At 39.4% G+C, this 16,166-nt stretch overlaps 1 protein-coding gene across 2 annotated transcripts in view; it reads right to left on the reverse strand.

The window, feature by feature from the left end:
• Positions 1 to 107: 107 nt before the first annotated feature.
• Positions 108 to 16,166, reverse strand: part of phkb (phosphorylase kinase, beta) — a 110,936-nt gene continuing 94,877 nt past the window's right edge. The window contains exons 21-31 of one of the 2 annotated variants that reach the window (XM_061067945.1): positions 13,877 to 13,935; positions 13,364 to 13,526; positions 12,168 to 12,249; positions 11,888 to 11,945; positions 8,625 to 8,715; positions 7,195 to 7,400; positions 6,021 to 6,155; positions 5,531 to 5,660; positions 4,206 to 4,313; positions 3,743 to 3,883; positions 108 to 2,712 (exon numbers count right to left, since the gene is read on the reverse strand). In XM_061067945.1, coding sequence (XP_060923928.1) covers positions 2,575 to 2,712; positions 3,743 to 3,883; positions 4,206 to 4,313; positions 5,531 to 5,660; positions 6,021 to 6,155; positions 7,195 to 7,400; positions 8,625 to 8,715; positions 11,888 to 11,945; positions 12,168 to 12,249; positions 13,364 to 13,526; positions 13,877 to 13,935 — 1,311 coding nt within the window. In that variant the 3' untranslated portion in view covers positions 108 to 2,574. Of the gene's footprint in view, positions 2,713 to 3,742; positions 3,884 to 4,205; positions 4,314 to 5,530; positions 5,661 to 6,020; positions 6,156 to 7,194; positions 7,401 to 8,624; positions 8,716 to 11,415; positions 11,507 to 11,887; positions 11,946 to 12,167; positions 12,250 to 13,363; positions 13,527 to 13,876; positions 13,936 to 16,166 lie in introns of both variants that reach the window. The other variant, XM_061067946.1, reaches the window with a different exon arrangement.

Here is a 16,166-nt window from a genome sequence, read left to right on the forward strand (position 1 = left end):
GTTAATCACATAACTGTAGAATAAAAGGGGATGTTCTGGTTGCAAGCTGCACTTATATAGCAATCATAAATGCAGCTTCTACAGCTGATAGTAAAGTGTCAGATGCGTAACGTTTCCATAATGACTTTATTCTGGTATCTTCAAAAATACCTCTTTTAAATGAAAAGGGTAAACAGCACACACATACACAGTTACAAGGTTAGGCAGGTTCATCACAGTGATGATATTCAGAAAGGCACGCTTTAAAAATAGAGAACCTTTCATCATTTCTACATAAGGTTGACAGTATTATTTTCAGTTGCCCACACATTCAAGAAACCAGCATATCTGTCCCGCCACTTCAGATGAGCAGTAGTCATTGTCATGCAGAGCCCTATTGTGCAGAAATGGGTCTCTCAGAAACTCTATTTTGTAGCCTCTAACATTCATAGAAACCATCACACTGGTTAATGCAGTGCCTATTGTCATGCAGCAGACTGTGCATGCACGGAGGTAAGAGCACACAGAGTTCCTCTAAGAGAATCTCAACACAGTACAACACACACCTAACGCTGACATGTCTGTATTTTCATATTTAATATATATTGTTGAACTCAAAATGTGATATTCTCTGCTGTGGTTCTGAAATTATCTAATGCCAAAGACCTGCTGATACTGTGACTGAGGTTTACAAGGTTAAAGGGTTCAGTGTGTAGAATTTAGTGACATCTAGAGGTGAAGTTGCATGTTGCAGCTGAATACTCCTCACCTCACCCTCCTGTTGCAAACATGAAGGAAAACCTGTGGGAGTCTTCAGTTGTCAACACACTCAAAACAAATTGTGTGTTAACATAGGGTATTTGAATATAATAGGGCCCATACAAGGGTAAAGAAAACATCAAGTAGTACAAATTAGATGAAACACAATAGTGAACATATCACTAGAATTACTGCCAATAGATCCCATCACCTAAATCTTACACACGGACTCTTAAAGCTGCACTTTGATCAGGATACATATGTTTATTTTTAAGGATTCATAATTAATGTAACAATATGACAAAATTCACCACTTTCTGTTTCATATACGTTTCAAGAGGTTTAAGGCCCCTGGAGCCAATTTCAGAACCGCATCTCTGATGAAACAGTATGACCTGATACTGATTGAATAGCATATTGCATATTAAATTGCTATGTTATTGCTGGTGAATGGTTACATCTGAGCCTTGTTCATGTAGCACAGTTCATAGTACACCTGATAGCCAGAGCACAACATTTTAAACTGATGTCTAAGCAACACAAAACATTTTAAGAAACAGCTCCACATTCTGTGAAAGATGCTGCTTCACTTTCTAAAAAATATTAGAAGAGAAGATTGATACCAGTCACATAAATGTACTGTTACAGCTTAAGTCAATTCAGCCTCAATTCCCTTTATACATTTGGACAAAATGTAATATTCTTCCTTCCCTTAATTGTTATTTATTTTTGATTTATTTTATAAGAAAATATTTAGCATTGGAGAAAGAGTAAGCTAACAGTAGTTAGCTAACTAGCACTCTGAAAAAGCTAGCCACCTATATGTATTTAAACCTCAATTTGATAACCCATCCCAGTTGGGAGACTGAACTCCGGGACACGTCTGGAAAATTGGGTCAGGATGTTTGAAAAACGTTTGCATTTTAAACATGAGGAACACAGCAGGAGTTTGTTTGGGTCAGATGTTTTGACAACAACAGGAAAATGTGCGGAACATTCAGGCAGTACATTTGTCTGTATAGAGCTTGATGGAGGCAGGATATTATGTATAAATTCTGCTGCGGAAATTCGTATTTTTCAACAGCACATTGGCTCAAAGGCCCTTCAATATCGTTGTCTTTCCAAATTACCATCTTCTCTGCCTCTTCTACATGTATGGATTATTTTTTGAATCATGTAATATTTGCATTCTGTTATATAAACTTGAAACTGAAAAAGGGAAAGTTTCCCTTGCTTGTGAATTTCCTGTTGTATTCTGACATGGACTCACTCTGACATTTACCAAACAGGATTGGCAGGTAAATCTCAGGAAAACGTACAGAGCAGGAGTTCAGTGTCTGAAAGCAGCTTCAGTAAAGTTCATACATAACTAGTGGATGTACAGTATATTAGCCAATGGGGCAAAGTGCTGAAATCATTAGCGCAAAAGTTGCCAATCTGTGACCTAGGGTAAGAGGTGGCATTTAATCAGTATAAATCTTAATTTGATATGCAATGCGGTCAAAATGCGAAACTCTGACAGAACAAATATGTATAGAAATAAAAGAAATAAGACTCTGTTGACACTATAACTGACAAAAAAAATGTTTAAGCATAACCTCTAGATGTAATATATAATAATACCTGCCACAATCTACGGACACGCTCATCTACCACAGTTGAAACCTCTGCTTAGCGCTTCAGTTGCTTTTGAAGCAGAACATGTGAAGCTTAGGAGGAGTGGGTAGGAGAGGGGTTCTCTTGTGAATATGTGGGATGGATCCTCAGTTGTCCTTACTGGACCATTTGATGACTACACTGAATAGGGGCGGGACAAGCGGCTCTAACGTTGTTAATCTAACTAACAGAGCAGGGGTCATCCTTGCAGGGCTTGACATCCCCCTGCAGTAACTGGATCATAACTGCCTTGGTCAGATAGCTGGAGGTGCTTCTCTTTCCCACAGGAGCTGTGTTGTAGAAGGCCTCCATACCATCCTGGGACAAAGGCAACAGAGGCAAAGATGGAGAGAGATCACATTCCTGCAAGAATTGTAAAAAGTTCTCATTATGAAAAAAAAAGGTTCAAAATGAAATGCTGTTTTGGTATTAGATGCTATAAGAACCGAAAATAACTGCCTCTGGGTTGTGCACTTGCATCAACTATTCAAGTTGCAGCTTAAATCTTCGTCTGCCCACACTCATTCACTGTATATCCTGAGGACATTAGGGATCTATAAAAACTGATTGTCTCGACTATGTTGAACTCTACAGTTCTTGTTTCGCTATGACTACTGTATAATTATGTGAGTTTACAGAGTGAAACAAAAAAAGGTCAAATTCCTTAGGTTTTCACATACTTTGTCAAATATGGATGTTGCTGCTGCAAAGAAGCCATGAATTATAAAACATGCTTCACACACGCCTGCAGCCTGGCAGCACTTAGGAGCTTTACAAACACAGAATTAATTTGGGTCCCCACTACTTCAGTATCTGACCATATGTAATGTTATGTGGTCATAAATGGCCAAAAAAGTGTGATCATGATGTCACATTGAAGTTTACCTTTTGCCCAATCAGATATTTGTGTGAATGTTTTGCAATTAGCATTTGAGTTATTGAGTTATGGCCAAAACATGTTTTGTGAGGCTCCAGTGACAAAAATTAATCAGTTCATCTTTGAGTCCAAATGAACAACTGTGCAGAAATCCGACTTAATTCCCTCAAGTTGTTCCTGAGCTTTTTATTTAATTAATTCACTGCTGGACAAACATAATACCTAGCGACATGAAAACATCAGGGAAGGATTAAATCTCACAAATCTAATAAGGCTCTAGTGACTTGGAAAATGTCTGTCCTGGCCATTTAAACACCATTTAATTATACTAACTCCTCAGCTGAATTATCAGTGTGAGGCTGGAACAGAAGCTCAGTTCAGTTTGGAAGCATATTGACTTTAAAAAGGTGCTGAGATCATTTTGTGACTAAAGGAGAAAATATTAAAATCAGCCAGGAGGAAGACCTCTACCTGTTTCTCTTTGCCCTCTAAGCTGCTGTGATCCCTCTTGAAATCACTGAAGGCTTCCTTCACCAAAATGTCCAGATCCACCTGGTCGCTAAACTCCAGCTCCGGGTTTCTTTCCAGCAAGATGGACACCACCATCAGCAACTACTCAACCAGCAGAAACGGGACAAAACAGTGAGAAATTAAAAAAACAGCAATTGAGTCGAGTGCATACTTTTTCTTAAGGTCTACACCAGGCTTTGTGATCACAAGGAAACTTTAAATTAACTTTAAATGAAGACAGCCAGTGGAAATTTGCTCCTAATGAAGTCAGTTAATGACGCTGCTTGACGCTGCAGTGCTTTGACAGAAAGAAGCGAGCAAAGTCAGTGTTTTGTTGATTAAAAATCCATACACGTCTAATTCAATTTAAGTTATTATTTGTTTATTTAAAATCTATTCTCTGCACTTGTGATGGTCTGTTTACCTCCACTATGATTTGTCTGTACTCAGGCAGGACAATCTTCTTCAGCGTGTCCTCCACCAGCAGGGAGAAGTTCATCTCGTACATGGTCATGTCAGACAGTGTGGGCTGCTGCAGAGACAGAGCGGGAAAACAGAAAGTGGTTCATATGAGAGTGAAGTGTAAGGTCAGCTGCTGTGATTGATGATCACTGTGTACGTCCTCTGTCACTTAGTGGACAGTATAAATGTATCAAAGTGGTGAAGAGACCAAACTGCATCCTCAAACAGGTGAAGCTATTCTAACTTCTTCAGTAAAATTGAAAGATATGTCAGTGTGTTTGAAAAAAATATATCCAATTCCAATACCAACCAGTCACCATTTGATTATATCTTGTTGCTTATTATGTACATGAGTTCAATGAACTTCATTGGCCTCCCAAGTCACCAGATCCAAGACATTTGAATGTGGAGCTGGTAAATCTGCAGACAGTATGTGATGGAGTCATTTCAACATAGAGCTGAATCTCAGAGAAAAGTTTCCAACATGTTGTTGAATCCATTCCAGAGAACTGAGGCTGTTTAGAGAGCAACAGAAGCTCTAACCAGTATAAGGGCACACATCGATTCCTACCGGTCACATTCAATCACTGGGAGTAGGGGGGTAAATAAAACATCTTTCTTGTGAACTTTGAACGGCGATATTCGCCTTGCATATGTGTGACCGTGCCCTTGGTATTGCATTCTACATAAAGTTCTCAGTAAGGGTAGTCTCAGTTGGATTTTTGGGAAATAAAATAAAATATTGTCCTTAAAGGATTCTGCTCACATCCTTTCTTACCCAAATGGATTTTAGAACACAGGTATCAGTTTACCTCTGCACACTGTTATAATAACAATATCACCAAATAAACCTACAGGGCAAAAAATGATTATGGCAGAAAAACTCAGATATTAACTAATAACATTGACAAAGGATTCATAAACGTGGGAGTAATTTCAAACCGAGCCAACAAAATGGAATAAATTTTGGTCTTGACACCTGAGATGTTCCTACTGTAATATGTGAATAGAAAAGATAGAACATCAGCAATGATGTCACTAAGTCCAATTATAAATAATTATTAATTATATATATTATATTAATTTAATATAAAACATTTCCCCATCTCATTAACACCCAAAAATGATTTTCATTTTAATGGAGACATTTATAAATACTTTAACGGATTTTGCATTCGGCAGAAAAATCTATGAATATCAGCACAGGTACTGGTGTTTATACAGGTTTATATAACTGCTAGCTGTTTGTGTCAGCAGCACACACTGATCCGTGTCACAGGCAGGTACCTGCGGGAGGTGAGTCCCAGCCACACGAATACCGTTGGGGGTCCTCTCCAGGATCTGCCACACACGGTCATAAAAGCCCAAAGGGGTCCTGTTCAGAGAGCCATCGATCTGACGCCTGTTCAGCCATGACCTGTGGGAAACACGGGGGCAAAACTGTTGAACAGGTCCTTAGAGACAGGGGAAATATAATGTTGATAGCCAGTGTGCTGAAGGAAATTGTGTATTGAGTCGATGTGTATTAGATCAGATGAGATAAGATAAGAGTTTAATAATTCCCATGGGGAAATTGGGTTGTGGCATTAGCAGATAATAAGATACGGATGTAGACAAGACAGCACAGGAGATAAAATAATTGAAACTAAAAAGATTATGCAAGTAAAGAATTAAGATATCGATGTGGAGTCTTCAAAGGTAGGTTTGTGAGATGAAAAGGATGAGAGAGCATAGATAATAAATAAATATGTAGAGTGAAGGTGCGTTAGAAGAGCACCTGCCGGTGTTCTGCGGCTGCAGGACGTCCAGCAGGAGCTGCTTGATGTCGCTGGGGGAGAGTTGGTAGATGTCCTGGGGGGGCATGTCTCCTGCCCGGATCTTCAGCTCATGTTTCATGGCCTGGACGATCCAGCTGGAGATACAGGATGAGGATTACTTGCTTCATATCCACACACTCGCTCTAACCTCTATTTCCCTGTGACAACATGGTGGCTACCTCTAATCAGTAGGGTGAGTATTTTACAGTTCAACTTTCATCATATCGTACACTGCAATTTGGGTTTCAATATCTTTCCCAAGGACACTTTAAAATGTACACTGAAAGAGCCAGGGATCGAGCCACCGCCCATCTGTTCAGTGGACGACTCACTTTCCAGAGCTACAGTCACCACTTAAGCAATGATTAATGTGTTCAGAATGCCTTAATGGGCCCCTTGATGTTGGGGTCAGCTGTGGCTGTGTAGAGGGGTCGTCCACTAACAAGAGGATGGCAGTTTGATCCCGGTCTCCTCCATTCCGTGTGCAGTAGTGTCCTTGGGCAAGACACTGAACCTAGAATGGCCCCTGATGGCTGTACCCGCAGTGTGAGTGATGTGTGATAGAGAAAGTGCTGCTCATAGATGCACTGTGTGACTGGTCGAATGGAAAATCTGTGATATAAAACCCTTTGAGTGCCCATCAAGACTAGAAAAGTGATATATCGATGCAGATCACAGCATCGAGGTTATGTACCCTATAAAAAACGTTGGTAGAATACTGTAATGTTAGAAACATCCTAAAATGAGAGTTAGAGTACCGGTATGTACCTCAAGATTATATTTGGTAAAAGGTGTAAACAGCAGAGTATAGCCTGTATTGGAATTTTGTTTTTTCCTGTTAAAATGCTACACTGCTCTTAACCACACAACACTTTGTATTTTTCTTGCCTGACTGGAACTCTGAAGAATCTCAGTGTGCAGCTGCACTGTGCTTTATTTAGTGAGAACCAACACAAAATGCAGGGTCTCATTGGTATGGTCACAATATATTTGACAGCTCGACATATTGACTGCTTGTTGAGTGGTCTGAGCTCCAGGGACAGAGAATCGCAGCAAAGAGCTCATCCTCTACGAGTCCACCTCGCATCAGTAAAGGTGCTCGAGTTGTGAGGCAGAACCGGACTTTCTCCTTACCCGATCCTGATCTTGAGCATGCCGCTGAACAGCTCTGAGTTGTTGGAGATAATCCATCCGATATGGATGACCAGCTCCTGCTGAAGAACAGCCTCCCGCTCGCCACCGTGAGGAGAGCACCTGCTGTAGATGATGCCCTGGATCACCCCTGGCGACAGCGGGTTGGAGATCACCTCTTCCTCATGGCCGAATAGCCCGAGAGTCACCTGGTAATCACAGATATTCGCGCACACATGCACACACACATACGCACACGGGGAAAAAAGAGCATACACATAACCACACACTGTTAGGAAGCTGTGAGCAGCAGTGTAAAATGTGAACATGCGTAAACTTGCATGTGCACACAGTTCTACCTCTGAGGTGCAATTCTCACAAGTATCTTTGATCCATCAAGCTTAAATTGGCCTCCTCTCCCGCAGTCACATTAAAGTGAGCAGGAGAAAAAAATGACCGATTCCAAGATTACTCTTTTGTATTTTGCTCCTTCTGAAAGGCATTTCATGAAAATTGCACCTCAGCAATATAGGGGACACACTTCTATCCTCGTCTTCAGCTGATGAAATCCAGCACTTTGAAGACTTAGGTGTTATCATTCATTTTTACATCTTACTGATTCTGGCAGAGGAAAAAAGGCAGGAAGCCTGTATCTAAAAAATAATGTTTGGAAATGACTAGCTTTGAATTGGAGGGGGATACATAGCTGGATTTCAATACTGAAGGGAGATTTAATCAAAACTGAAGTCAGGATTGACTTCAGTGGGGCGGTGCCTCTTATTCCTTCCCACCGAGCTGTTATTGTTAGCAGAGGAACACAGCCGTCTCAAATTTTAAATCAGCATTTCCAATCATGTTGAAAGGAGCGTTCCCTCCGGTAGGCAATCTATATGCAGATTCACACCTTGAGCTACTCCGGGATAATGAAACGCCTAAAACTGTTCAGAAGGGTAAAAATGGGCCGAGATAAGTGACACTCTTGAGAGGAGTCTAATCTCTGAATAACACTTGACGGGAAACGATGCCCAAACTCATCCAGTGTTAAGTTGGATAAGGGAGTGGCATCAGACAAAGTCCTGCGTCACAATATATCAATCGTCTTGTGGAGTGTGTCTAGACACATGGACACGGTGCATATTAGGATTCTACGGTGGTCATACTGGCAGCCTCTCTACGACTGAAAAGCTTAGTTACACACACACACACAAACAAACACACATTGGATGTGAGCCGTGATGAGGAACATGAAAATGCAGCTAGCTGAGTGATTCCTATAGGATCACAGCATGAGGAGCTGAGAATTCCCGTTTTCTAAATCAGTGAACATTACAATCGTTGTCCTACCATGCTGTTTCCCCCAAATTGTCTCATATAAATATTTCCAAAAAAGGAACAGTGAACTACTAGGCCTTGCTGTCTGCGTGTCCACTTACCTGCTTGCCATGCACTAAAACACTAGTTATACTGGGAGCAAGGCTGTCCACTAGCTTAGTTAAGAGACTGGCAGCAAGACGGACAACAGACCTAGTGGGTGAAAAGACACAAGAACATTTTTCACGTCATGACAGATGAACAACTAACAGCTACGACTTAAACATCTGTTCATTTGTAACATAAGGCCGAGGAGCCAATCCCTCAACTTTACTGGCACGTATGATACAGTGTACATGTACTGTGTGTGTCATAGTAATAGCACTGGAATGAAATGGACTTTCAATTCTAGATCACCGGCCCTCCTCAAATGTTTGATGAATATGTTTAGTAAATATCTATAAGGTTTATTAAAATGATTAAAAGGTGAGTATTGGTTGGTGCTAATTTCTCCCCATTTGCCCATTGAAACAAAATCCAGTGAACCATCAAACATATTCTAAATTACAAACAAACAGTTTGAATTATGTTAATTAATTAATTTAATTTAACTAAGGCCCAAATACAAGTTCTGGCTTCTCACAAAATATTTTAATGTTCACTAAATATTGGTATTCATTATTCTCAAGCGTCTGTGCAGCATCACACTTCCTCCTCTTGCCTGCAGGAATCCTATGAGGAAAAAGCAGTACACACATATCTTCACATAGGAGCCCACAGCCAGGGTTGCTAAAGACGCACACAGATATGGAGTTGAAGCAATTCTCACAGAAGCAGTGGACAAATGACATGCTTTCACGAACAGGGAAATTAATATTATCATCAGAAAAGCAACTTCCTCTTATTATATGCTGAGGGCAACTCAGATTTGTGTGTGTGTGTTTGTGTGTATGTCAGTCAATGTGTGTGTGTGTGTGTGTGTGTGTGTGTGTGTGTCAGTCAAAATGTGTGTGCAGTTATTCAGTGCTTAAACCTGCAGAAATGTGACGGCACATCTTGAGCACAATGAATAAAAAGGCAACAAAGCTGTGATGTTTAGAAGTCATGATGTGGTGTCAGTCCACCGGTGCTTTGTGCAGGAACCTATTTCAAGCTTCACTTCCCGGCCATGTTAGGCAAATGAGAAAGTAAATTGAACTGAGTATCGATGCCATTTCCCAGCAACTTGGAAATCAGCCTTCAGGCATTTTTTCTCCCTCTACGCCGGGATAATCAAATTTCTATTATTTTTTATTTAATAAATTAGTAAAACTTCATACAATAAAAGCTTTCATGTCAATTAACCTGACAAATTCCACCAAAGCATGGTCACAGAAAACACTGACGACTGTAGAGTGGGACGAAAGCTCATGTGACATGTTGGAACAACTATTAAAGTATTAAGATAATTCCTTGGGAATCAGCCGAGCAATATACCACAAATACAATGTTGGTAGCTTTGTGGTAAAAAAACTAAGAAGGACAATTTTTTTCCCTCAACGGTGGGCACTGATAATTTTCTTAAAAATGTATTCCTTCACTACAAAAACTGTGCAAACTTCTTCAATACGCATCTAAATTCACATCTACAATGGAAGCAGGTCCTCTTCCATTAAGTCTGTCATGTTGCACTTTGTTGTTTCAAACCCTGCTCTAAAGAGGGGCTTTTGCTAGTTGCAATAAGCAACTCTACCACTAGATGCCACTAAATTCTACAAAGTCCTTTGTGCCCACTGTTATTAAATATACTTCCATACAGTTGCACTACTTCTTATACTTTATGTTTACTTCCTGTTGTGCTGAATTTGTGTATCTTGGATCATACAGCCAGTCTGAGAGCATGAGTGTCGAGCCTCTGGGATGGTTAATGGAGACAGAAAGCAAAACAACGACAGGTTCCTGTACACATCTGAGTCCAGGAGCCTTCGAGCTTGGCCCTGCTGGTTTGGTCAAACTCATAACTGTGTGAGAGGAAGCCAGTCTACCATTTTCAACTCAGTGGTTCAACCAGAAGTGCCTTTGGCTGCTTAATATTTTAGCTGGATGCTAAGATACTAGTCGACTACTGCAGTACACCACTTCTACCTGCGTGTCTACTGGCAAGTTAAATATCACCATTACAGTTAAATTCAACTTGAGAGACTAGCATAGGTTGTATTTAAAAAATTGCCTGGATTATGTTGAGTACAGTCAGCCTTAACCGTAGACTGTATATAAATAAATAATAGGAATAATAAGTAATAGATTTAAGGATAGACCAGACATCTCCACTTCCTCCGTGTACAAAAATAAAGCCAAAGTATCCTGGAGCTTGCACAGTAGTGATCATGCTATCAAGGTTCCACCAATACAATCACGAGTCAGTCTCAGCTGCCAATTGTGACATTTCACCCTGTTTTTATAGCATCAAATAAGTAATTTTAACGAAACTTAAATCAAACATAAACACTTGAACAAACAGTGTGATAAGAACTTCCTCAATGGATGCGTAAGTTCGTTTTATCACTGCCCCGTCTACTAAACTGGAGGAGGCAAGGATCCCGACCTATGCAGCAGCCAGCCACCGGGGTTGGTTGAGATGATTTGGCTTCACTTTTGGGGAGCTGGCATGAGACATTTGACTTTAACTTAATTATGAGCTAACAGGAGGAGATGTAGGGACTTTTTGAAATATTTGAGTCACAAATTCAGACTTTGCAATTGTCCAATCAAATTAGTCTCCAACAGTTTTTCTGTCGACAACCTGGTTATGAGGAATCGTAAAGTAGGATTGGCCGAACCTCACACAGCTCTCAAGGTATGCCTAGCTGTAGCTAGCCAGCTAAGTGGGAGCAAACATGCAGAGATTTCCATCATTCTTGGCCCGAATATTACCTGTTTCCCATTCACCAGAATAGTGGTGATGTGAGGAGCTATAGAGCTGGCAAACTTCTTCATAATGGCAGCAGCGTGGCGCACTACCAGCCTACAGTTCAGCCACATTAAATAAAAGTTATTTTAACGTGTACGAAAGAAAGATTCTTTTAAATGGATGACAAAGTGTGGAAACAACACCAAATGGACACACAAAATTTGATTTAGGTCACCCAACTAAAAAATATGAAGCACAATTCTAACATCTCATTCAATTTTCTGATACAAACTACAAATTCAATGTCTATAGAGCAATGACTGATAATGTACATCTTTGGAGTTTATGTGGATGGATCTGGATGCTTAATTTTACTTTTGAAATCCCTTCCGTTCAGAAAAGATCATGAATACAGTCTGATCTGGAATCATTTTGGTGTCAAATAGATCAATGAAGCATTGTATGTGTGTGTGTGTACGTGTGAGAATATCAGACCAAAGCTTTCTGCTGCCAGCTCTTCTGTAGATTCTCTCCAGTTCAGCCGACAGGTTCTCTGCAAGCACACATGTTTTTGTGTTAAGACATTAAATAACATTATTAAGACAAATACAAATCTCAGCATTCTCTATAAAACTCAGCTATTATACTGAGAGACTTAATGTTAAATGTTAAGGGTAATATTGGCAAAAACTGCTAACTGATGACACTTCAGACTTGAATTTATTTTGCATTTAATGAGAGAACTTGACCTCTTGTTATTGAAATGCATACTCACCATCTTTAGCAAGAAAGTCTGGTCCTTCCCTCCTCAGAAGGATCCCTGCGAGCTGAGCCTGGCTGGCCAAGCAGTTGGAGTCCTGTGACAAATATAATTACAAATGAAAAGCTTGTCTTAGTCATGGATACGACACACAAATAAAAAAAATAAAGACAGAAACAAACTCAAATATAGTTCAAACTGAAAAAAGCCAAGCTGAAATTCTTAGATGCACTGTTTTGTTTGCAATGCTAAAACATTTGTAATAAAACATTTATACATTGGTTTGTATTGTGTTGCCTCATATACATTTGATAACAGTCTTAATGTGTCTAAAATATGAAAAAGACCGACTTTTTCCAGCATTGTAATTTTTGGTGGCCTCTATATGGCTGCTAACGTGCTTAAATAAGTAAAACACAAACTTACATGGCAGAGCATTAGTGCACATGCAAAGATGCAGCAGATGGGAACATTAATTAATTATAAAATAGAATAAAATCACTTAAAACCTAACAAAGTCACATGTAGATGTGATTTTTCAGATTTTTTTCTGCTGACTTCTACGATGAATTTCATACAGAGCCAACAAATTACAGTTAACTTCCAATGTCTTTAAAATGCTTATGAACATGTTTAAAATATGATGAAGAACAACTTAAAAATATTCTTGTTCAGAGTATGGACGGGAGACAGTACGCAATACCGGTGCATGAAGAAAAATGTATTTAAACATATTAATAAGAAGATATAATGGGAGCGACAGGAGACATGTGGCCAGGTGAGCCATGACAAGACAGATGTGTGACAGTGAGTCGACAGGAGGGAAGAGCGAGTGAATAGAGTTCATCTTTCCCACAAATATTGATGCAAAAGTTTCACAAGAGGAAGCAGGAGGATCTGTGAGTTGTTAATGTATCGTGAAAAAAGAAAGCTGGTATATCTTGTATGTTTAATTTGTTTTAATTGTTCACAAACATTAAACACAAGTCAAACCTGACAAATGTTTTGTTCTTCTACATATTTTTTCTTCATTATTAACAACAGAGAGTAACTCTAACTGCTCATACTGCCATTACCAGCATTTCATATAGTAGTATATTAATAAGGGATACTACAGTTCTGAAGTAATTTAAAATTATGTTAATCTCAACGTGTCTGTGTGTGTGTGTGCGTGTGTGTGGACCCTTTTCTCCTGAAGCCATTCAACTCACATGGAACTTCTGGATGATCTCATCGGTGGGCTTGTTCAGCCACTCCTCCACACTGATCTCTGGCTGCTGCTCCAGGTCTGAGGCGTTGGGCGTACTCATCTGACGCTTCACCTTGGAGTGTTTAGGCAGCTCCAGCTCCTCAAAGCTCTTAAACGCAGAGATCCTATGCACACGTACACAAACACACGCACGTAAGCCGTGCACAAACAAATACACAAACACACACACACGTTACTCTATGTGTGTGCTATTATAAGAAATAGAACAAATATGCAGTTAACTGCTAGTTTTTCCCATTTGCAATATTTCCAATTTTAACTATTGAAAAAAATGATAATGATGCGAGCATCGTTCCTTGGATATTTTTTTATTTTATGCTAAATTACTCTATTGATCCTGAAAAAATCTCAGCTCAGGTCTTTGTGTCAGTTATGCTGCAGTTTAACAACTTTGACCAGCACAAAAGCTCTGACCTCTGACAAATCATGCATGAAAACTGAAAGAAGCTCTTACTCTGCCTCATTAACACGAAGGAAGTCCAGCTGCTCCACCACTGCTCCAGATATCAGGGTCTAAAAGGTTGATGAGAGAATGATCAGAAACATTTCATAATTTGCAATGTGATAATATACTACAACCTTACTTACAGGCTGAAATATATCAAATGGAAAATGGTCTATATTTATATAGCACTTTTCTAGCACTGATGACCACTCAAAGTGCTCTACAGCACAGTTTTACACAATTGTTTCTATGAGAAAGGACAATTTGGGGCTCAGCATCTTGCCAATGGACACTTGGCACTCGGAATGGGGAAGACTGGGATCGAACCGCCAACATTGTGGTTAGAGGACGACTGCTCTAACCCCCACACCACAGCCGCCCCAAAAACGACTGAACAGTAATAAACCTGTCAATATGTGTGAATAGGAAATTATACTGTAGTGCTCAAAAATACAGGAAGCTTTATAACTCCCAGAGGAAAGCTTTGCTACGTGACTCAGACCAACTCTTGAATACTGCCGCTCATAACAAATAACACATGGAGAAGTGAGGTATGAACGAACAAATGTGTACGGCTGCAGTAACAAGAGCGTCTAACACGGAAATATGCTGACAAAAGTTTGAGTATCTTAAAAGCATTTCTGTGTAGGAGTAAAGAGCACAGTTCAACATGACTTGCGCCTGTTGTGGTCAAAATGTGATATTAGCCATTCCAACTGAACTCAACTCCAAAACAAAAGTAAGAGGAACATAGGAGAGGAGCGATCCTGCTCCCCATAACAATGAGATGATGAAGAGGGGAAGTGTTTCAAAGCTGTAGGAGTTAACTGTGAAGTGAATAGCAAATAGGCGAATGGAAGGAAGATCTTAAAAGCCTAACCATATGAGGAAGCCTCTGCTGAACACCACAAACACTTCAGGAGAGAAGATCGGTTTGGAAAACCTCTCAAGAGTTCAACAAAGCACTTGCTAAAAGTAACCAATTTGAAAATAATTCTACTGCTACCTTGGTCCCTGCTCTTTGCCATCATGAAGATAGATTGTTTTCTGCAGCTTAAACCCATAAACTCAGCCATGACAACTGAGAATGATCTGCAGTAAACTGTCTACAGTAGAATGTTGATATTTCATTGTTAATTAATGAACACTGCTCGGAGAATTGCTGTGAGCTAAACATGCACAGAGGAAGCATCTCCACATTTAGCAATTAACCAGTAAAAGGATGGACATTATTGCAATAGGGCTCTGGATTGGTAAGAGTATAATGATATTCAATTTAGATTACAACATTCTTTGCAGGTGGTCAGTCGTGAAACATAAACTAATCAGTACATTTTTGAATCAGTACATTATTAAAATCTAATACTGCTACAATCAAATGTATCAATATATTTTTAACAACCCAAATATGCAATAATAGGATGTCCATTTTAATAAAGAAGTATTAAAAGATTTTGAGAGAATAATAAGAGAATTCAAATTCTTGATGACCAACTTCTTTGTTTCTGTAGAAAAATCTCTTTAATAACATTCAGATTTAACCAACAATAACCTTGCAGTCAACCACCGACAAACATTTCCACAAAAGAGGCAATTTCCTACAAGTCTGCGCTGTTCTTTCTTGAGAATAGACACAGTTTACTCTGCAATATTTTCTGATGAGCCAAATGAGCAAATAGCACATTATGTGTGAGACTTTTACTATAACTTAACAAGATGCTACAAATTCCTCATTTTAACACATTGTAACGACAAACAATAAAATAACGACTTCCTATTATGTTTTTTTCCCCATAATATAATGCCTTTTTCTTTTAATACTAGGCTTGAAATCTCAGATGTGACCGTAATACTCAGTCGAACAAGAATAAAAGGAAAAGCAAGGACCTATGCATCTTTTTGATAAAGATGACTTGTTGGATATGAGGACCTTGTTTGCTCACTCAACCAGCAGAACTGGAGATATAGACGTTTTCATTTGGAATGTTGTTTGTGTCCAAATGCTGAATGTTCATCCCATATTCACTCTCCTTTTAGCTCCATTTCTGGTCTCCACCAACTCATGAGAATCACATCTGGATCTCAAGCTGCTAAATTCTCAACTATCACCAGTTAGTGGTTTGTGGAGTGTCTTTTGTTTAAGGCTGGGTAGGTTACATGCTTTAGATGTTAAAATGCATAACAGACAGCACAAGAGCAACTGCAGAGCCAGGTGATAGTTCTGCTTTGTCACTGTGACTTTGCATGTGATCCATTGTCAAAGTCACAATATTGATTACAGCAGTTTCAAAGAAGTTTA

Source organism: Limanda limanda, chromosome 3, assembly GCF_963576545.1.
Source record: "Limanda limanda chromosome 3, fLimLim1.1, whole genome shotgun sequence".
NCBI classification, from domain to species: domain Eukaryota; kingdom Metazoa; phylum Chordata; class Actinopteri; order Pleuronectiformes; family Pleuronectidae; genus Limanda; species Limanda limanda.